Source organism: Paecilomyces variotii, assembly GCF_004022145.1.
Source record: "Paecilomyces variotii strain CBS 101075 chromosome Unknown C8Q69scaffold_7, whole genome shotgun sequence".
NCBI lineage: Eukaryota > Fungi > Ascomycota > Eurotiomycetes > Eurotiales > Thermoascaceae > Paecilomyces > Paecilomyces variotii.
Window position 1 is genome coordinate 1,235,945 of NW_021167146.1, and position 19,265 is coordinate 1,255,209.

General features: G+C 49.1%; 8 protein-coding genes across 8 annotated transcripts; 6 read left to right on the forward strand and 2 right to left on the reverse strand.

The window, feature by feature from the left end:
- The first annotated feature begins 341 nt into the window (after nucleotides 1-341).
- On the forward strand, nucleotides 342-4,109 carry C8Q69DRAFT_434233 (protein required for cell viability). The gene is made up of 3 exons (XM_028628529.1): nucleotides 342-479; nucleotides 537-1,113; nucleotides 1,166-4,109. The coding sequence occupies exons 1-3, from the start codon at nucleotides 407-409 to the stop codon at nucleotides 3,987-3,989; spliced, it is 3,474 nt and encodes a 1,157-aa protein (XP_028484333.1). The 5' UTR covers nucleotides 342-406; the 3' UTR covers nucleotides 3,990-4,109.
- Nucleotides 4,102-6,877, reverse strand: C8Q69DRAFT_301118 (RNA lariat debranching enzyme). The gene is made up of 3 exons (XM_028627153.1): nucleotides 6,611-6,877; nucleotides 6,448-6,549; nucleotides 4,102-6,394 (listed from the first exon to the last, which is right to left on the reverse strand). The coding sequence occupies exons 1-3, from the start codon at nucleotides 6,662-6,664 to the stop codon at nucleotides 4,460-4,462; spliced, it is 2,091 nt and encodes a 696-aa protein (XP_028484334.1). The 5' UTR covers nucleotides 6,665-6,877; the 3' UTR covers nucleotides 4,102-4,459.
- Nucleotides 6,878-8,010, forward strand: C8Q69DRAFT_301117 (cullin binding protein CanA). Its single transcript, XM_028627152.1, has one exon. It carries the CDS (start codon nucleotides 7,092-7,094, stop codon nucleotides 7,716-7,718), a length of 627 nt encoding a protein of 208 aa, XP_028484335.1. The 5' UTR covers nucleotides 6,878-7,091; the 3' UTR covers nucleotides 7,719-8,010.
- C8Q69DRAFT_301082 (zinc finger protein ZPR1) lies at nucleotides 7,849-9,744 on the forward strand. Its single transcript, XM_028627151.1, has 3 exons — nucleotides 7,849-7,949; nucleotides 8,033-8,256; nucleotides 8,310-9,744. Exons 2-3 carry the CDS (start codon nucleotides 8,062-8,064, stop codon nucleotides 9,585-9,587), a joined length of 1,473 nt encoding a protein of 490 aa, XP_028484336.1. The 5' UTR covers nucleotides 7,849-7,949; nucleotides 8,033-8,061; the 3' UTR covers nucleotides 9,588-9,744.
- A 1,308-nt stretch (nucleotides 9,745-11,052) lies between these two features.
- Nucleotides 11,053-13,806, forward strand: C8Q69DRAFT_471113 (hypothetical protein). The gene is made up of 2 exons (XM_028630882.1): nucleotides 11,053-12,384; nucleotides 12,436-13,806. The coding sequence occupies exons 1-2, from the start codon at nucleotides 11,205-11,207 to the stop codon at nucleotides 13,527-13,529; spliced, it is 2,274 nt and encodes a 757-aa protein (XP_028484337.1). The 5' UTR covers nucleotides 11,053-11,204; the 3' UTR covers nucleotides 13,530-13,806.
- A 30-nt stretch (nucleotides 13,807-13,836) lies between these two features.
- On the forward strand, nucleotides 13,837-15,443 carry C8Q69DRAFT_471114 (origin recognition complex, subunit 6). Its single transcript, XM_028630883.1, has 2 exons — nucleotides 13,837-14,128; nucleotides 14,201-15,443. Exons 1-2 carry the CDS (start codon nucleotides 13,944-13,946, stop codon nucleotides 15,366-15,368), a joined length of 1,353 nt encoding a protein of 450 aa, XP_028484338.1. The 5' UTR covers nucleotides 13,837-13,943; the 3' UTR covers nucleotides 15,369-15,443.
- C8Q69DRAFT_471116 (hypothetical protein) lies at nucleotides 15,444-17,408 on the reverse strand. The gene is made up of 4 exons (XM_028630884.1): nucleotides 16,693-17,408; nucleotides 16,452-16,606; nucleotides 16,150-16,381; nucleotides 15,444-16,089 (listed from the first exon to the last, which is right to left on the reverse strand). The coding sequence occupies exons 1-4, from the start codon at nucleotides 17,111-17,113 to the stop codon at nucleotides 15,644-15,646; spliced, it is 1,254 nt and encodes a 417-aa protein (XP_028484339.1). The 5' UTR covers nucleotides 17,114-17,408; the 3' UTR covers nucleotides 15,444-15,643.
- A 222-nt stretch (nucleotides 17,409-17,630) lies between these two features.
- C8Q69DRAFT_499434 (hypothetical protein) lies at nucleotides 17,631-18,396 on the forward strand (the record flags this gene model as incomplete). The annotated part of the gene is made up of 2 exons (XM_028632325.1): nucleotides 17,631-17,852; nucleotides 17,901-18,396. The coding sequence occupies exons 1-2, from the start codon at nucleotides 17,827-17,829 to the stop codon at nucleotides 18,394-18,396; spliced, it is 522 nt and encodes a 173-aa protein (XP_028484340.1). The 5' UTR covers nucleotides 17,631-17,826.
- Between the last annotated feature and the right edge of the window lie 869 nt (nucleotides 18,397-19,265).

Consider the following 19,265-nt stretch of genomic DNA (forward strand, 5'->3'; position numbering starts at 1 on the left):
GGAACAAGAGAGGTTGTTGACATGGTGGAAACGGCCGCGTCCGACCGTGTCTTCAAGAGAATGAGTCCAACTGAGAATTGCAACTGGCAGTGATCGATAAAGATTGAGAAGTTCGAGGCAAGAGGCAGTTCGGCCTCTGTCACGTACGTGTGCTGAGGGCTGTCGTGTGCTGAAGCTCATAAGAAGTCGAGGACAATAGCAGGAGACGAGAAGTAAATATGTACGCGACGCGTAGTCACGTGATAAAGACACCGATAGCATCACGTGGAGATAACCTGCTCGAAGATTCTTTGTCAGCAGATTCGCCTTATGACCGCAGAATAGAATGAAGAACGCGGCCAGTTAGAAGACACTGGCGTAAAGATATGTCGCCTTGGTACTGATATCCATTAGTTAGGTTATAAGCATGGCAGGTTCACGGAGGATTAGAGAAGCTTTCGAATCCGCGAATGAGTTCCTCTCACCTGTCTTAAATAGAGGCATGTATTCTTGGCAGCCCGCATAAGATCATGGTCAAAGAGCTAACAGTCTATAAGAGGAGATACAAAAGTCACGCGGCGACTCTCTGGTGCAGATATTGAGCGTAAAGCTATCTGTGGCTCCTGAAGAGGAGAATCAAAGAAAAGCAGTCATTAACGAGGCTCTATCGCTCCTGGGGCAAATCCATACAGCATTTGCTACTTCCATAGGGGACGATGAACCCGAAACGACAACCGAGACTGAAGATGTGGCCTTGGAAGATGCAAAACGCCGTAGATTACTTCATGCATTGCTAGATCTCATTTCTCTTGAGGGTGTTTATCCCTCTTTGTCAGGAGGAGTCGGTATTCCTCTTGAGAAAAGGGTCATTTCTGTCCTTCCTGCAGGGGTGATCGCTAAACAGACTGAGATTCCCGCGGACAGTAAGCCCAGAGATGAAGCACTACTACGCCAGATCCTGAAAGTCTTGCGCGACCTGCTTTTTGATGAACGGCCCAGCATACAGCCGATCATCCGGGGTCGTATCTTGAGTGACATAATAAGCGGTTCTGCTGATCTTGCCTTCAACGCAAGAACGTTGCCTTTACAGGAAAAAGAAGAATTTAGGGATATGTTCCAGAAGGTTATTGACCAGTAAGTTTCTGTCCCTAAATTTCTCATGACAGCACGTTAATTATAGCGGTAGAACTCCAACGCAGGTCTTGTTGCCAACTTTGACTGCTTTTCTAAGAACGGATACCGCTCCATGGTTCAAATCCACAATCTCTAGTCATCTATCTGTCATACCTCTGCGGCCGGATGGGGTTCTTCAGACTATGATATTCGTTGCATCTCAGTTTGCGCCTTCACTTGGCCACGATGCTCAGACGCCATCCTCCGATGGACCTCCCATCACAGTGCAGGCAATCATGCAGACCTCGAAGCTTCTTTCTTCTGTACCACAGGGTATGGACCCGGTGGTCTACTTTGAGAACGTTTCGCCAAAGCTGTTGGCGTTGTTGGACGGTGAAGATCTGGATTTGAAAAGAACCGCTGCGTACGTCGTGGGTAGCGGAATCTTAGGGAAAAGAGCATATGGTGCCCCTGGAACCATTGGACATTCAATATTCGCGGAGCCGATTTTCAAGGCTCTCACAGCCGAACTTGATGAGGCATCACAGCGATGGATGAGACGTTTCACGGGCCTTGGCGAAGCTTTACCTTGGGACCGAGAACACGAGTCGCCGCGGAAAGTTATTGTTGGAGAGTCTCAGATATTCCTAGGTATCGAGAGACTAAGGAGCCTGACGTTGCAACATCCGAATCCTGGTCTTGTGAAGAGACTTCTTCATCCGATTCTGCTGCCTCTCTGGGGTATGGCATGCTATGCACGGGAGCAAGGAAAGACCGCCTGGCACGAAAAGATCCTGACACTCCTACAAACATTCTTTGGTATGTCCGTGGGTGTCCTGCCATTGAAAAAGCTCGTCGATAACCTGCTTTGGGACGGTAAACCTACATGGAGCTACGGACCTGGTGAAAATGAAGGCATATCGTTGCAACAGCGAGGAAAGAGCAACACGCAAGGACTAAATCTAGTCCAATTAGTCGACTCATTAGACTTACGAGCAGACGAATTCGTCAAGCTCTTGGGTTCAGATCCTCAAAGTGAGGAGAGAACGGCGGACATTTTCTTGTATGTCAGTGAGAGATGGCTGGTGCAACCGTCTACCCACCAGCCGTCTTTGAATCGACTGAAGCTCCCTCATGAACAAGATGACCCTGAAGCCATAACACAGAAGCTAGTCAGTGCCAAAATAGCTGAGAAGCTACTTGAGAATTTCAAGGACACCCTATCTCGCCATCCTTTGCGTGTGCTTGAGCTTGTCAAGCAGCTTATTGAAGGCGAACTTCGAGAATACGAAGCCAAGGAGAACAGAAGGAGAGATACAGATAGTGCAAAAGCCACACTGGCATCGCTCTCTAACATCGTCGCTAGAGACCAATCGGCTTCAGACGCGAGCCCGGAGCAAGCAGAAGCTGGAGAATCATTATCAGCCGCATTCAGCTTATTATCTACAATTCTCGCGTCGCCTGAATTCTCTGTATCCGAAGCTCTTGTTCCGACACTCCAGAGTATAAAAACACAATTAGATCGCCTCACCCCTCACCTACCAGCCTCTCTATCAAAACCGGGAACAACATCCTCCATGCTCTTGGAAATCCATCTATCCTCACCTGAAGAGTTAAAGGAGAATACGAAGGCGGCACCTTCTCACGTTTCTGATCTCGAAACTCATCGACAAGCCCTGAGCAATCTCAATTCCCCTCTTCCCCCAGTCCAGGCAGAAGGTCTTTCGTTACTGTCTAATCTCATAACCAAATCATCTCCAGTTCTGGATATTCCTTCAACGCTCTCCTTGCTTTTATCACTTATCATGGATACCTCCGAGTCAGCCGCAAATGAAGAATTCATTTATTTGAATGTCATAAAACTTATTGGAGAGCTTGCGTCGAGACACCCTCGAACGGTCGTCAAAACCCTCGTGGAGCGCTATGCTGATAGAGAGGAAGAGAGAACTCTCGACCAAAGACTCAAACTCGGAGAAGCGCTTCTACGCACAGTTCAGGATCTGGGAGACGCGCTAGCCGGAGAAACAGCAAAGATACTCGGCGAAGGCATGATATCTGTTGCCGGCAGACGAAGCCGGAAACCACAAGCTCATCAAGTGCGAAAATCCCAGTTAGAAAAGGAACGAAGGCAGAAGGAACGTGAAGCGCGAGAATCCGCTATGCCAGAAGGGTGGAGTATATCCACTCCGTTGTCTAACAAAGAATCCGGGCCATCCATTTCTGAACTTCAAGAAGACGACGACTCGGATATGGAGACACCAGAACAAGCTGCCCAGTCAGCTAATATCGTCTCTGCCTGGGCTGCCGGAGCAGCTGCAGATGAAGACCCAGATGACCTACGGGCGCGTGCCTCAGCAATATCTATCCTCGCGACCGCAATCCAAACAAACCTCCTTGGTCTAGGTCCTCAGGTCGCCTCTTCCGCTGTTGATCTCGCTTTATCCACTCTTTCTTTGGAGACAGAGCCCGAGAGCGCCATCCTCCGCCGCGGAAGCGTCGTCCTCCTACTTGACCTCATCAAAGCCATTGATGAGACGCGTGAGAACAAAGGCTCCAGCGCCCTCGGATTCGGTTTCTCACTTACAGACGACGCGGGTAGAGCAAGTGGCGCTGACCGCGGGAGGACGATAGGAAACATTCCTCAGATACTTCGTACGCTGCTATTCGTCGAGAGCAGAGAAACTGATAGTATTGTGAGAGGACATATTCGCGTTTTGATCGAGAGTCTGGAGGCGTGGATGGAGAAGTCTTTAATGTGGGGTATTGGGGCGCGCGGAGACAGGGAAGAGGATGAGGAACCGAGACTGGAGTTAGGCGATAGACTTGCTGGCTTGGCTATCAATCCGTTAGCAGGACGAGATGGAAGGATGGGTCCCAGGATTGAGGAGATTGAGTAGTTTGGCGTTCTCTTTGTGAATTCTTAGAGAATCCTACGTTGAACGATCATGGAGGCGCTGCCGACTAGATATTCGGATAGAAGAAATCGTTTCAATTCAAGGTTATCCAGCTTTGCTGGTATTCCTATTGTACAGTACTGACAAACCATCCGTTCAAGTTAATATTTGCCCCCAGAAAGCTTTCTACAGAAGACCAACCCTTCTCTCAATGAAACAAGACACCCAACAATGGGAGGGAGAAAACTTCAGTACAGGCATGGTGAAAGAACAACACCGCTCTCTGTCCGTAAAGTTACAATTTAGGAAGAACAGGATGAAGCAGGGGTATGACAAAGAGACAGTACATGACTCCAAACGCCCAGGTCAGATGGTAAAAGAAGGCCATTAAGGACAAACATACAAATGTTCCCAGATCCACGTTCGACAACGCCATACATGTTGAGGAAGGGTGGTGACTGAGAGATCTTGTATCACCACTGGCCGGCATAGTGCTGTGGATTATCGTAGCCTTGGCCGCCACGCCCTCTTCGGCCGCGACCGCCGCGACCACCACGACCACCGCGACCGCGACCTCTACCTCCCCGTCTACCGAAGGAGTCGTCACGGCCGTAGCCACGGTTGTTGTGGTGGCGGTTCGAGGTATCCGGGGCAGGACCGGCTGCCATACGGGCGTCCCGTTCCTCCTCCGTCAAATAGAACTTGTTCTCGATACCAAGCATCTCGCAGAACTCGGCTGTCTGTGGATTGTTGTACTCATGGGGCTGTTCAGAAGTGATCACTGGGATAGCCGGATCATAGAAGGGGGCGGTGGGGACAAAGTTCTCTGGTATGACAAGCTTTCCCTTCTGAACAATGTTTTCTTCCACCCACTTTTCTGCCTCAATAATCTGATCTTTATAGAAGAGATCACCCTTGTTCGGAGGGATCCCAGCGTAACGATCACCCACGCGTAGATCATCTGCGAAGACGCGGGTGATTGCGAGCCATTCCTTGTCATAGTGCAGGCGGAAGGGGCGCTCCTCCTGAACGCCATCCTGCTCCGAAACAGGGTAGAACTCCGTAAGCTGCAGGAACTCCTGGTTTGGCTCACACTTTCCAAGGGCCAAGAAACGCGTCTCCTTGTTCGTGATGGCCTCTGGGAAAGGTCCATTCAGTGGAGGCTGAGGCTGCTGAGGACGAGCGAAGCTGGCGGGTAGCTGACGGCGAAGGTCTTCAGAAACCTCATCAACTCCATCAACTTGCTGGATCTGGCCTTGTCCAGGAGCTTGAACATCAAGGGGAGGCCCACTGTTTTCGGGAGTACCAAGGTCATCGGACATTTTGACATCTTTCTTTTCTTCAGCTTCTGCCGAGCCAGGCTTTCCTGCATCGGAAAGATCGTCAAGATCAAGATCGATCTCATCAGAGTTCTTGACAGTGGAGGCTTCAGCTACAGTGTTTTCATCCTTGTTGGCACTTTCATCATTTTCATAGCCTGTCTTCTCGATCCCAAGTATCTTCCTGTCGCCGGATTCTTCGTCAGGGTTAACTTTACGCCAGGTCTGCTGATAGTTCACCTCTGTGGAGTGAAGAGGAACACCAGCATCTCGCTCTGTGCGTTGACGCTCAATGAAGTGAGCGTTTGCTTCAGCGTCAGTCTTGGCAGCGACAGCGTGGAAGTTGTTCCAAGCAGAGAGCTGTGCTTTCTCAGAGTGCGGTTTGCCAATGTCTCTGACTGGTTCAGCAGCATGTGCAGGGCGTTCGATACTAGCTGCATGCTGAAGAGCTGCCTGAGCATTCTTAGCATCGGCAGTAGTATAGCCAGGAGCTATATCATCATGCTGGACAAGTGCTGCAAACTTGACGTGCAAATGCGCTGAGAACCAATACGCTGGACGTAGACGTTCGAGAACTTCCTTGGCAGCATCGCTGCCGAGTTTCCCGCTGATAGAGTCCTCACGGAGAAATGGCTTTCTGCGGAAGAGCGCTTGATGATCCCCTGAATATTCGACTCTCTTTGGCCAATCGTGGGAGAGCCCCAAGTCGACTTGAGAGCGGATTTGGAGAAGCTTCCGCACGTCCAGTTCTCTAACATGGTACGCGGAATGGACCTCCGAGTCATTGTAAGGCAGGCGCTCGAAATGAGGTTTCCGGTAATCGTAACCCTTGAAGATTCCAGATATGCCTGCGATACGTAACGGTCCACAGCGAAGCACATTGGCCGCACCCAGATAATAGATGTTGGGCGCAACCCACCCACCGTGGTAGAGTTCGAACTGATGGTTGTACGCTTCGTGGTTCCCACCGACATAGATAGTTAGATATGGAGCAGTACGTTTTCCACTGTAATACTCGTGAAAATCACCAATCTGCCTGTACTTTTTGGGAACCGACATTCCATTCATATCATAGGAATTGCGAACGGCCTGGAGGGATATCAGACTCTTGTCGCCAGGACGAAATATTTAGAATGACTTACTTGGAAATCACCGCCGATAATGACCAAATCGACACCATCCCAGCCCTTGAGCTTGGCAGCTTCCTGGACTGAGGCATAGATGTCATGAAGTTTTCCATGTCCCTATGTATTATATCAGGTCAGTCGAGACTCAACCAAAACACTGGAGACGGAGACAACTTACGCAACCTTCAAGAGCCACACGCAAGCCACGGCGTGATGCGTTCACAGGTTCCATGATCGGAAGTACTGTTTCCCCGAACTGCACGGAGCTGATTGCCAGGAAGGGGGGAGATGGGACGGAAGATAGGACGGAAGATGGGACAAAGTGTGAGAGTAGATGGACAAAATGACCGTTGATGATTTTGAAAGGACACTAGATGGTCCAGAATACAGTGAACTGCCTCACTCTGAAGAATAAGGCACACTGTACTCTCCTAAATAGAGAATCTATTTGGTGCTGCGGGTAGCAGCAGGAGTTGGTGTTGTTGTTGAAATCAAACAGGAGCCTACTGCGTGGTGAGGTTAGTATTTCTTTCAGCGGGAACACAGAGAAAAGCTCCTCCGCAGAGGGCGAAGGCCGCCGGACGAACTTGCAACCCTCGCTTTTCTCCATCTTCCATCGACTTCACACGACATACAAGGGAGACTTTTCGTTACTCGCCATGGCATTAGCAGAATCAGCTCCGCAACTGAATTTCCTGCGGGATTCAGCGCAGTTTCTAAGCTCCCAAAGTCCATCCACGTCTGCACATCTCTTGGCGGTACACAACCGGATTCTTCACGACCAGTTCAGACCATTAAATTTCCGCCAACAGGAAACATTCTGCGGTGCCTGCGGCAGTCTCAGGACACCACATATCACCAAGAAGGTTGAGATCAAAGAGAAGAGCGCAAAATCCAAGGCCCAAAAGTCCAAGGTTACCAAACAAGGTGGTTCTCAAGATGCTCCTCCAGGGGCCGTCGTCTACAAGTGCTTGCGATGCTACAAACGGGCGGTACAACCAATCCGCAAACCAGCATCACGAAAGAATATTCAGTCAGTCCCTATAGCTGCTACTGAGCCTGTGGTTTCTTCTACAGCAGCCTCTACAAGCAAGACTTCACCCCAGGAGGCTGCAGACGCGGCGACACCCAGTGTTTCCACCAAAACCACGTCTGAAAATGCCAGCAGCAAGAAGAGGGCGAAAGCGAGGAAGCAAGGCGGACTACAAGCTCTCTTGGCCTCCAAACAGCGCTCACAGACCCAGACGTCCTCGTCCCTCGATCTCTTCGACTTTCTGCAGCAGTGACTACTTTCACGTGACTTGTTCGTTTCCGGTTAGCGCGGGGGTTGCCCGGATGGAAGACTGACTAAGTAGTAACTGACCCCGCCACAGCGAAGAACCGCGAAAGTTCCCGTCGCTAGTAGATTATTTTTTTTCTAGAGTGACTGGGAAGAAGCTTGTGACTGCTCAACACGAGACAATCCTGCATCATAAGACCTCTAGAAGGGCTCTTTTCTGAGTGGTTAAAAGAATTGGGTTTGCACTTTACACCACTGATCAGAATACATCTACATACACACTGAAGAGACACTGAAGGTCACTGCAACGACATACGCTAGATCTACCCCCCACTTTACAATTCGCAATCATGTCCGTTGAAGGAACGGAACAGCAGCAGAACAACGACCAGGCGCATGCTGCTGCGCAGATGGACAAGATGCTGGACGCCTCCATGGCCCAGAAGAATGACTCCCAGTTCCAAAAGCCCAGCGATCTCGTCGAGAGGGACGAAGATACCGGATTGGTGTCAGTCGAGAGTCTGTGCATGAACTGTGGTGAGAATGTAAGTCTAAGCCGAGCCTATCACACGAACGAACGAGGCCTAACAATATGCAGGGAACGACTAGACTTTTGTTGATTCGAGTCCCTTTCTTCCGTGACATTATCCTAGAATCGTTCGAGTGCCCGCACTGCTTCTTCAAAGACAACTCGGTCAAGTCTGCCGGGCAGATCCAGCCACAGGGAACGAAGTACACACTAGATGTCGAGGACGAAGCGGACATGCAGCGACAAGTCATCAGGAGTGACACTTCCATCTTCAAGCTCGAGACCCTTGGAGTCGAGATGCCCAAGGGAGAGAGCCAGATGACGAATGTGGAGGGCGTTTTGCGGAGAATCTATGACTCCCTGTCTCAGGAGCAGCCATTGCGGAAGGTCCAGGCACCCGAACTCTATACTGCTCTGGAGCCTATCATTGAGAAAATTGGCAAGATGCTTGAGGGCCAGTCTTTCCCGTTCACGATCTCTCTGGATGATCCCACTGGGAACTCATGGATCGCTCCTAATCCTAATGACAAGGGCCACAAGTACAGGCGCAGGGACTACCCTCGTACCCATGAACAGAACGAGGAACTCGGTATCGCCGCTGATCCCGAAGCTCAGAAGCTTGAGGGTGTCGTGCTCAAGGAAGCAGCCGGAGACCCTGAGGATCTGGATATCACCGATGGAAAGGTGTACACCCTCCCGGCTGAGTGCCCAGGCTGTACTAAGCAATGTGTCGTCAACATGCAGAAAGTCAGCATCCCTCATTTCAAGGACGTCATCATATGGAGTACGGTCTGCGACCACTGCGGCTACCGCACCAATGAAGTTAAGACCGGCGGCGAGGTCCCTGACAAGGGCAGGCGCATCACTCTCAAGGTGGAGAATGAGGTGGACCTCTCGCGTGATATCCTCAAGTCCGATACCTGTGCTCTGAAGAGCGAGGACTTGGACCTGGAGGTTCAGCCAGGTACTCTGGGTGGTCGTTTCACAACCATCGAAGGTCTCCTCACTGAAGTGCGGGATCAATTGCACGGACAGATCTTTGACCTTGGCACTGGTGGTGGAGACAGCATGGCTAGCAGCGATAAGGAAACCTGGGAACGCTTTTTCAACAAGCTCGACAGCGCTATCAAGGGGCAGATGAAGTTCACCATCATCCTGGAAGATCCGCTGGCCAACAGCTACGTCCAAGACCTGTGCTCGCCTGCTCCTGACCCACAGCTCACGGTCGAGGATTACACCCGTACCGATGAAGAGGAGGAAGAACTAGGCCTGAAGGACATGAAGGTTGAAGGTTACGAGCAGGATGCCGAGCAGAACGAGGATACCAAGCACGAGGAGACCAAGTAAGAGTTGTGAACTGAATGCTGTCGACTCTGCACTTTATTTCTCATTCTCGTTTTATGATGTTTATGATTTCCTTTTTTTTTGACGACAGTTGTCATTCCAATCGGATGTGAATCATTTATGCTGTTGCATGCATAACGGTGCCTTGTGATGCTTGTGCTGGCTTTCGGGTTATTGCGTCCCTTTATATCCCGCATTTATGGTTGGATGATATTGTTCATAGCATGTTAATAAGTGGGTGATGTTACATAAGAAAAGGCTGGGGGAGTTGTTGAGGTCGTCCGGCTAATTTCCAGAATCAGTGGTGTTACTATGGAATGAAAAGTACATGTTTACATCTCGGGAATGAATCATTTTCTTCTCATTCAAAGCATCATTGCCGCATATCAATCGTGGGTATTTGTAGTATGCTAGCCAGATCTCTGAGCAGGACGTGCTGTCTGATGTCTCACACGCAGTCAGTATTCCCGACAATCACGTTCTTCCGGTCCTGGTAGGCGACAGGAGTCTCAGAGTTTTATCTGGGAATCTTATTAATGACATTTGTCATTTCAATTGAAGGCGACCCCTTTCTGTGTTTGCATACACAGTGCCTTGTCAGCCCACTGATACTGGGCTAACTAAATAGAATTCCATATAGGGAAACACCCAGCAGATCGTCTTCTGGAAGAGCCAACTAGGTCACACCCTAAATGATCTTGCGCAGAATGAAATCGAGGCACTGCAGGTTCCTGCAGCTGCTCGTTGTTAGTCGATACTCGCCCTCTTGGCCAGCAAACAAGAAATGCAAAGATGAGACTTGGGGGTCTCTGACGGCTATGGTACTGTATACCCTCATGGAGAAGCTTCCTGGGACCAGTGTTAGTAGGTTTACGGGGTTTGAAGCGCGAGAACTCCGGTGCCCTTTCAAAGATGCTGGCCGCATGCTCAGGACCATTATTCTTGCCTCTTTACCTTCATCGCTGACGCTGATAACCAAGGGAGGTCTTCTCAAACGGAATAAAATGGGTGTCGTTATATTCAACGCAGAAAAAAAAAACCCGAGGCATTGTTAAAATCTCCCATTTGACTATTCTAAAATCAGCGGGAGCAAGCGACTGCCTCTCATGCACAGTTATTTCCTGCTGATTGAATTGCCCCGTGTTTAAATACACACAGCCCAGATAACCTCTACTGGGCCACCCGCATAAGAACGAAGACACAATGCAGGTACAACACCTACAAGTGACCCTACGTGTAGATGCGTGGTTAGTTGCCTCGGTTTAGGCTGGTTTCGTTTCATAAGTTAGGGGAATGTTTCGATATGGGCCGTATGCCAACGTGCTGAAACCAACCATGCAGCTTGGGCCTTAACATCACTTATTGGGTATACTAGGACACAAGTCACTAAGAAAAGCCACGCTTTGTGCTCGACTGAGATCTATGACAATGAATCGAGAATCGTTATCACTATTTAGTCCCGCAACATCGCAACCGTTTTGTCGTATGCGGAAATCTTTTTGAGGTCTTCATTGGGAGATATAAATTCTATTTTCTGATTTGACAGCTCCCAGAGAAGCTCGAAGCTCGTTTTCCCTAATTTAAGCTCTACTTTACTCGGGTCTCTGGGGCAGCATACAAATGTCAACTCCGGCACTTCCTACTACATATCTGTCTCGCAATGATTCCACGCTGTATGAAGATGTCGAATACTCGAGTTCTGATTTGACGATCACAGAGGCAACGACATGCCCGAATACTCCGAGCTTTCTCTTGCGGACCTCTTCGACTTTCGGTGTGGTAGATGGTAGCGCCCAGAGTTCTCAAGCTACATTGAGCTCTACAGATGCTCTGACGCAGGAACCGGTATCTCAGAGAGAATCTATGAGTTCCAATCGACGCTCTACCTATCCAGGAGAGACAACTTCATCGGGATTCCTTTCTCCAGTTCCAAGTTTAGAAGATATCGAGAAGTGCTGCACCAGGTCCATGACTTCCGTGGCTTCTGATTCTGATACTGAAATGGGATTTACGGACAACGATGAACCAAGACCCGAGAGAACATTAGGGTCACCTCCTTTCTTGATGGAGCCGCATTATTTGAATTATATTCGACTTCTATCGTTGGATCTGCCTCACTTGGCATATAGCCCTATTCGCCCACAGCACGATATTATGTCCCTTACTGTATTGGACTTTTCGACTCGTTCGTCTTGTTGTCGAACTCGGTTCTTCAATCATGGCTCAGCTTCTGCACTCTCTGAGACTGAGATATCGAATATTACCCAAGTTCTTCAAGATTCTGCGCGACCGACAGGGAGCGATATCATGACGTCTGTCATTATCGCCGAAGACCTGTCTTGCGAGGTAATGGAACTGCTTGGTTCTACTTTTGAACTTCATCCGGAGTTCTTCGAGACACACTTGATAAATTCGAGGTATGCGCGTCCAAGTCCGAAGCAGATACCAGTTCCCCAGCCTATCTGGCCAACAGCGTCATTACCAAAGGATTTCCAGTCCGTCAAATGGTTCAGGCCAGTCTGGAGAAGTCCAGGTGCTGGGTCCCAGAGACTTTGGGATAGCTATCACCGGCAGCCCTTTCATGGACTTATTGCCAGTTCTCCTAGGAGAAATAAAACTAGTCGTGGGTTAGTTTATTTTGCGAACAACATTATCCGATTTGGATGGAACCTTGCAGCAGAACCACAGGAACTTCCTCAAGAAAATAAAGAAGACTCTTCCATGGGCACCACCGCGATACCTGTGGCCTGGGAAGAAAGGGCGACCTTCTGTATGAAGACTATCGGGAATAGACGATGCAGTAAGTTTGGTGCTTAGAACAAATCGATGATCCTGCTGATTGAAGTTTTAGTTGTACTTCTTCTTGATCCATTACCGATGGTAAAGGAAAAGCTGACCAGGAACGAGTCTGATCCTGCTGCTGAGCATCACGGAGATATTGACAGCGAGCGAAGGAGCCAAGAGAACCACGACTACGCTGTTTTCCGTGACATGTACCTTAGAGGACTCAGTGAGATTCCTCTGCAGCAGGTCGACATTAACAACTGCTCTAAGGTCCGCCAACAGCTAAGAGAATCCGTATCAGCATCTTTTTACCTACGGCAAAGGTGCGGAACGAGGCATAGACATTCGTCAAATTCTACTCCCAATGATCCTTTGGAAATCCTCAATGAGCTTATCTGTCACGATTCCTTGAACCTCCTCCGAGTCATCAACGGGACGCTGGATCGTATCCAGTCTAGTCTTTCAGACAGCCATCTCACCGAGACGCAGCTATGCCACTGGCACGAGTTTATTAGAAGATGTGAAGCGAATATTCCAACACTGCGGACCACTCTTTCTTCCCTGTCTAGAGAATATCAGGACACTACGGTCGAGCCACCGCTCCGAAGCACGGTCCGGCTTTCCCAAGAGGCTCTCGAAGTCACGGCTGCAACTTCAGCCCGGTTACAAGAAGTATCTGCGTCTTTGGTGTCGAATATCAGTCTCCTAGGAACGAGACAGGATATCGCTAAGAAGAAGAGCATTTCCAGGCTCTCAGAATTAGCATTCTTTTTCTTGCCTATCATTGTCTCAGCGAGCATATTTGGTATGAGAGTCCGCGAACTCAACCACCCTCCAATCTGGGCCTTTTTTACCCTGTCTATCATTCTCATGCTACTTTCATACGGACTGCGCTGGATGATGGCAATTGACATCTGGAAGAGATGGAAGGAGTTCTATCCAACGCAGTCTCAGCACGAAATATGTCGGTACCGGGATGATGTCCTGAGCGAAAGCACTGCACGGCGAAGCGTCATGCGATGGACGATGAAGCGACGTAGATTACCTTCTTACACTATGTCTGGTATGTTTTCCCCCCAAATAATGCTACGAGAAGCATCTGGACGTCCAATAAGCTTGAATGTTGCGGATTACGACATCAGTAACTCCGCCCACCGCTGATAATTTATATTTAAACAGTTCCAAAGCTGCGAATAACTCTATCCAGACTTAGAGAAATGTTTAGGAGAGAACCTCAGACAGCCCGGGAGGGTAGACAAGCAGTGTCTGGCTAGTCAATTATTGATATGCTTCGAGCGTAACTACATATGTTTCATGCCTCGTAGAGGTATGTGAATGAAATCAAATGCATAGCTAAGGAAAACAACGGAGTTGTAGTTAGATGCCAGACTCACAGAAGATAGGATACCTATTAATACAGTACAACTGCTTAGCGTCCGGCCGATCTTTTTAAGGTTGCAGGCGTACCCACAGCTCCGAGCTTAACGCCGGACTGTCAACCTGCGTATATATTTCTGCTTGACAATTCGAACCACGATATACTGTCTCTGTTAAGGGTCGACACACCTTAAAGCCATGAACAATAGACCTGTTGAACAGGCTCTCGCCACCCTTCTTCCAACGCATGCGGATGATCTGCCCCCCGAGCTGCTCAGCTTGGCCCTATCGCTTGTTGCGCAATCGCGGAGCTACTCGACGAGTCTGAAGCCCGAGGAGGAAATCGCGCGGCCGTATGCGTGCGCGGAGATAGCTTGTAAGAGGTATGTATACGCGAAATTCAACCATCTGACTGTTCTGGGGACTATTGCTGACCCTCAATTCTGAATTTCTAGACTAAGTCGGTCGCTCAAACTTCCGCCCTTATTGGGACATCCACCATGCCCTCCACGCCTCTACAAGAAGCTGTACGCGTTCCTTGACCGGTCACTCGCGAGTAGCACCGTTTCTACGAAACGTACGGGATATGGGTCGGTAGCAGGGACCCCTACGCGACCTTCATCTGTCACAACGACACCGACGAAGAATGGAGGCACGGGATTGAGAACGGCCACGCCTCGGACACTGCAGGGCACGCCTACCAAATCGACTCCTCTGAAGAGGAGCACGGTTGATCCGGCCACGTCGCCGTCAATATCGCGACAACAACTTCCTGTGAGGAGGGCGGGAATCAATGGTTCTGCATCAACAATCATCGGCGACGCGCCCAAATGGGTGATGCCCGCCATCCGTACCGTGTGTAAGACGCTTTCCACACCAGCACCCAGGATGAGCACATGGTCACGGCCTCCAATCTCGAGAACACTTCCGCCACATATATTCTCCGGAGTCTCGTCGATATTGCATTTCATCCCTTCTTCGGAGGCGGACAGCGGTGACCTGGATGAGGACTCACTGGAGTTTTTGGAGCCGATTACCATGACACAGGACAAAGAAAAAGATGAAGATTATAAAGAGCTTGTCAGCGCTCTCATAGTAGCAGTTTACTTCCTCGTCCTTGCTAGACGGCGCAGTCCGGCCCCCGGAGAAGGTTCTGGAGAAGGTAATGGCGAAGGCAGAAAGATGGACAAGAAAACCTTCTCGGAGATGCGCCAGACAGCGCTCACCAGCCTTGGACTTCCAAGTAATGAGAAACGACACCGTGAAGATGTTGACGCGTGGATTGCTCTCATTATGGAGCAAGGTTGGGCAAAGGGCAGGGAATGGTTCGAAAACGTCCCGCAAGCAGGCGCAGACTGGGACGAGGCCGCCCAGGATGATATGGGTCTAATGGACGATAACGAGGAAGGTCCTTCTGGCACAATAGGTACCAAGAGACGTAAGAAGGATCATCTCCTAGACGAAGCTTCCACAAGGGGCGGACTTCTTCCAGGTCTCGGTACTATGATGCAAGCTCGTATAGACTGGCTCAGCGAGGAACGACAGGAGGATTACCTGGAGTGGAAGAAGGATATATTGAAGCGGGTTGAAAAGCTAGAGAGGACCAGCAAGGCCGTCGCTTGATCCGCATGCCCAGGAAAATTTCACTTGTATATGATACCCAGGATAAAGAGTCGTGATAATGTGCATTGAACAGTAATGACTGGATTCTTCTATTTCTATCTATCGAAGTTGCGTATTATTATATAATAGTCCTATAGATCAGCAACGACCGGCGAACAGATCTCTCATAATCCTTCCAAATCACAAACCACAGGTCCCCTCATCTGTCCTAGCTAAAACCGCCAAACATGAATTTCTATACGAACGAAGATCAGATCGAAAGACTGGGGATAACCTCAGTACCAGATGCTCCTTGTGCGATGATGCGGAATACTTTCTGCTCCCTTGGCCTCCAATTCTTTCATGGTATCGTAAAGGAAAAAGTCTATCAAGATCGCATTGACGTTGAACGATGAGGATGGCGACGCGGACGGAGACGGAGACTGAGGCGGAGATTCTGATTTGGTTTCTTGACTGTCTGATGTTTTCTCCTCTTGCGATTCGTCCATATGAACGTCGTCATCTTTCTCAGCAATGGACGCCGTCGTCTGCACCCGCGTTTCTGGATGTTTTCTCATGATCTCCTGTCTGATCAGCTCCACGCACCAAATGGAAGTGCCGCGAAGTTCAATTTCCCAATTTGAGCCGCTGGGGATTGGCTTCAGTTGTCTGATGTGGCTCTCCAGAGGAGGGGAGTAGACGAGAGACCCGAGCTGGTGGAGCATTTGGGGTATACGGTAGTCTTGAAATATGTTGCGTTAGACAGCGGCGAGAAATAATGGAGGCACAGAACTATACGAACCGGCAAACATGGTAATCTTGTCAATGTCATGGAACTCCCCATAGCTTTGACCCTCGAAACACGCCCATAGATCTGCCACTAAGATCTGTGCGCGCTTATACAGGCGGACTTTGCGTCCTTCGAAGGTCGACTGGTCCCGGAAACAAGAAAAGTTATCTGCTAACAGGTTGACTAGAGCAGCAGCGGAATGATTTGCGTCATAGAGACAGTTTACGAAGCTACCGTCGAACTTCTAGATCTCAGCTCATTAGTATGGAAAGGAAAAAAAAAAAAAAAGGATATGGGGTGCAGGAAACAGGTACCTCGCTTAATACTCTGCCTGCCTCACGCAAGCATTGCACACGCTCTTCGAACATCGGAATCTCTTCGTCTGTCGCCGAACGAAAGACATGTCTCAATAGTTCATCTGTGCATTCATGTTCATCGTTCCAAAATTCCGGGCTTGTAATTGGGATCTCTGTAATCCTCAGCTAAATTGTTCAACAAGGTACAAGATATCGGGACCAAACAGGACCGAATCCAACATAGATAGATAGGCCTTACCTTCATCGAGAGCTCTCTGAAGTGCAGCGACGAGGCTCCAATATCCCGTCCATCGCCTGTCATGATATTCAATCGCAAACCGTCTTGACTGATCAGACTCCTCTGACCAAAAGCTGAAATTCAAGAGATCCATAGTGAAGATGAACTCCACCGTGCTCTCGTCCTTGGTTTTCGGATGTAATTCATGCTCGGACCACGTTTTTGTTGAATATCCCTTCTCTTGCATCAGGCGCCATATTATCTCTGCTGCTTCTTTGGTTTTTGGAACACTCAGAGCAACGTCGATGGAGTTGTCAAAAATGAACTGTGCGCTCTCAAGGACTTTCGTCTCTGGTGGTGGTGGTGTCGATCGGCCACCGCCCAAACCGAGAGACTTCCGCAACAGCTCCAGGAGTTCGGGATCCGCTTCGTCGTCTGACATTATGGGATCTCAAAGATATTGATGGATCTCCTGGCCTGGATATAAAGAATATTCTTTGAGAAATGTCACACGGTACGGGGGTTGCAAAACATCCAGCCTCGTATATAAAGAAGTGCACAATGGAAAGCTAAGTATCAGTGCCGCTGTTGACTCCACAGTAACGCAATTCCGCGACACCATAAGCAAACACAATGCGGTGAATATTCTTCGTCTACGGGTTGTAGACAATTTATTGGAATAAAGAGGAATCAAACGATCCCCCTCGCCAAGAAAGGGGATCTATATTTGCAGTGCGGGAATCTTAAATCCTTCCCCTTTTGCCCATCACTTCCTTGCGGACAGACGGTGTCTGTTTACATAAGCAAGGGGCAGAATGGTGCTATTTACGTTGGCGGTTCATGGTCAATTTTTACGGAGTATACCTCGAAGCACTAGAACACGCGGTTTTCTTTTCCTTTTTTTTTTTTTTTTTTCTTTTCCTTTTTTTTTTAACAGTAGCATATTCCGAGGCAGTTTGAGCTGAGGAGCAATACTATGCATATGAGAATCAAGGGCAATTACTACCATTGATGGTCCACAGAGCCTAACTCAAGTTTTATGACGCCGATTAATTGCTATCTTTCTACCTCAATTCTGAATGCAGTGGAACTGGTAATTGTTGGACGGCACAGCTATGCTTCTTTCTTATGTCTTAAAACCGGCTTGACAGCAAAATGAGTGCTTATGCCGCTTCCTTTCGGTACCAGCTTCAGTCCTCAAGAGTCCATAACTAGATCTTTCTGGCCAGGACATATCAAACTGTTGTTCAGTTATCCAGTCTGCTCGAACATGAAGGCCCAAAAATAGTGTCCTTTGTGAAATCTAGGCCACCGGAGAACATTGACACGCTGGGTCCGAGAGAGAAGAAGGCAGCTAAGGAGCTCTTGCGCAATCATCTTCAGTATACACTATGGAACACAGGCCCAAAAGAATCACCGGATCTGAATCATACATTCGGCTATCAAGACACAGTTTCTGGCCAAGGTCTTGGGCTGATCGGGACAGTCTTCGATGATGGTGAACCACACATCCAAAGGCCACTCGATGATCTGACTAGCGAAGACGCTTGGAAGACGGTCGTTGGACAAGATGATGATGGAAGCCCCCGCATACCCTGCCTCCTGAGGTATTCACAGAGTGGTTTCAAAAGACAAGGAAACATCCAAAGAGCAAAGTTGAAGTTTTTGGATCGGGAAGCTGAAATTCTGGAAGAGCGCAATCTACAGGAAAGGTGTGGTACATAGTTGTATTTCTTAGTTCGATACCCTTTGGTTCCTGATGTGGAAATGGCGTAACTATTCCATTATCAACTAACTAGGTAGCTGCCTGCTAGTGATCGAGCTTCGTTCTTTACCTAACTTGGAGAGCCAGAGAGGCACACTTCCTTTCAGGCTACCGCAGATTGGTGAATTTTCCATTAGCAGTAGCTGCCTAGGATAAATCCAGAATAGTTGAAGATTCATACAAACTGCAGGAGGTCAATTAGTCGCCCATGATACCCTGTAGATAAAAAAAGACCAAACAGCTGCACAGCGGCTAAAGATGCTTGTTCTTCGCGGAAGGAAATCCGACTGGACAAGAAGAGTTGGTTGTCTGTGAAAAGGCCGATTGGGGTTGCTGCATGCACCTTTCTGTCTTAGAGTACTCATTATTGACAAAGAGTCTCAGCTGTGTCTGTATGAGAAGGACTCTGACTGTGGCTGACTAGTAGAAAGTGAGTGAGATGTCGTGCATCAACTGGAGCAAAGATGAACACCGGCGGTTGCGGAGACGTCAGAGCTCCATCCGGATGGGCCCTGACTTTCCCGAATGCGCCTCCAAGCAAGGCTGAAATTCTCCTCATTTACTTCCGATGCGTCGCCTCCTCTTTAGCAACTCTCCCCGGTACCAAAAATAGTGCAGGTATATCTCAGAATCCCCTGGTCTTACTTCCCCCGTTGCTCGTGGCCTCCACGTTGATGCTCGATCTGGGCGGCCTGTGACGTCCATCCCATCCAGCTTCATCCGACACTCCCTCCCCTCCTCCCCCCTCATTCTGCTTCTTTAGCTGCTCCTAACCGGTCTTTTTGCCTCTGACACGCGACAATTCGACTAGTATATCACCCCTATGCGC

Coding starts and splice junctions, on each gene's coding strand:
- C8Q69DRAFT_301082 (XM_028627151.1), top strand. CDS start 8,062: ATGTCCGTTGAAGGAACGGAACAGCAGCAGAACAACGACCAGGCGCAT. Junction 8,257..8,309: donor GCATGAACTGTGGTGAGAAT/GTAAGTCTAAGC, acceptor AACAATATGCAG/GGAACGACTAGACTTTTGTT.
- C8Q69DRAFT_471113 (XM_028630882.1), top strand. CDS start 11,205: ATGTCAACTCCGGCACTTCCTACTACATATCTGTCTCGCAATGATTCC. Junction 12,385..12,435: donor TATCGGGAATAGACGATGCA/GTAAGTTTGGTG, acceptor TTGAAGTTTTAG/TTGTACTTCTTCTTGATCCA.
- C8Q69DRAFT_471114 (XM_028630883.1), top strand. CDS start 13,944: ATGAACAATAGACCTGTTGAACAGGCTCTCGCCACCCTTCTTCCAACG. Junction 14,129..14,200: donor GCGGAGATAGCTTGTAAGAG/GTATGTATACGC, acceptor CTGAATTTCTAG/ACTAAGTCGGTCGCTCAAAC.
- C8Q69DRAFT_301118 (XM_028627153.1), bottom strand. CDS start 6,664: ATGGAACCTGTGAACGCATCACGCCGTGGCTTGCGTGTGGCTCTTGAA. Junction 6,550..6,610: donor GTGTGGCTCTTGAAGGTTGC/GTAAGTTGTCTC, acceptor TATAATACATAG/GGACATGGAAAACTTCATGA. Junction 6,395..6,447: donor TTATCGGCGGTGATTTCCAA/GTAAGTCATTCT, acceptor ATATCCCTCCAG/GCCGTTCGCAATTCCTATGA.
- C8Q69DRAFT_301117 (XM_028627152.1), top strand. CDS start 7,092: ATGGCATTAGCAGAATCAGCTCCGCAACTGAATTTCCTGCGGGATTCA.
- C8Q69DRAFT_434233 (XM_028628529.1), top strand. CDS start 407: ATGGCAGGTTCACGGAGGATTAGAGAAGCTTTCGAATCCGCGAATGAG. Junction 480..536: donor CTCACCTGTCTTAAATAGAG/GCATGTATTCTT, acceptor ACAGTCTATAAG/AGGAGATACAAAAGTCACGC. Junction 1,114..1,165: donor TTCCAGAAGGTTATTGACCA/GTAAGTTTCTGT, acceptor TTATAGCGGTAG/AACTCCAACGCAGGTCTTGT.
- C8Q69DRAFT_471116 (XM_028630884.1), bottom strand. CDS start 17,113: ATGTCAGACGACGAAGCGGATCCCGAACTCCTGGAGCTGTTGCGGAAG. Junction 16,607..16,692: donor TCAGAGAGCTCTCGATGAAG/GTAAGGCCTATC, acceptor TGAGGATTACAG/AGATCCCAATTACAAGCCCG. Junction 16,382..16,451: donor CAGGCAGAGTATTAAGCGAG/GTACCTGTTTCC, acceptor GCTGAGATCTAG/AAGTTCGACGGTAGCTTCGT.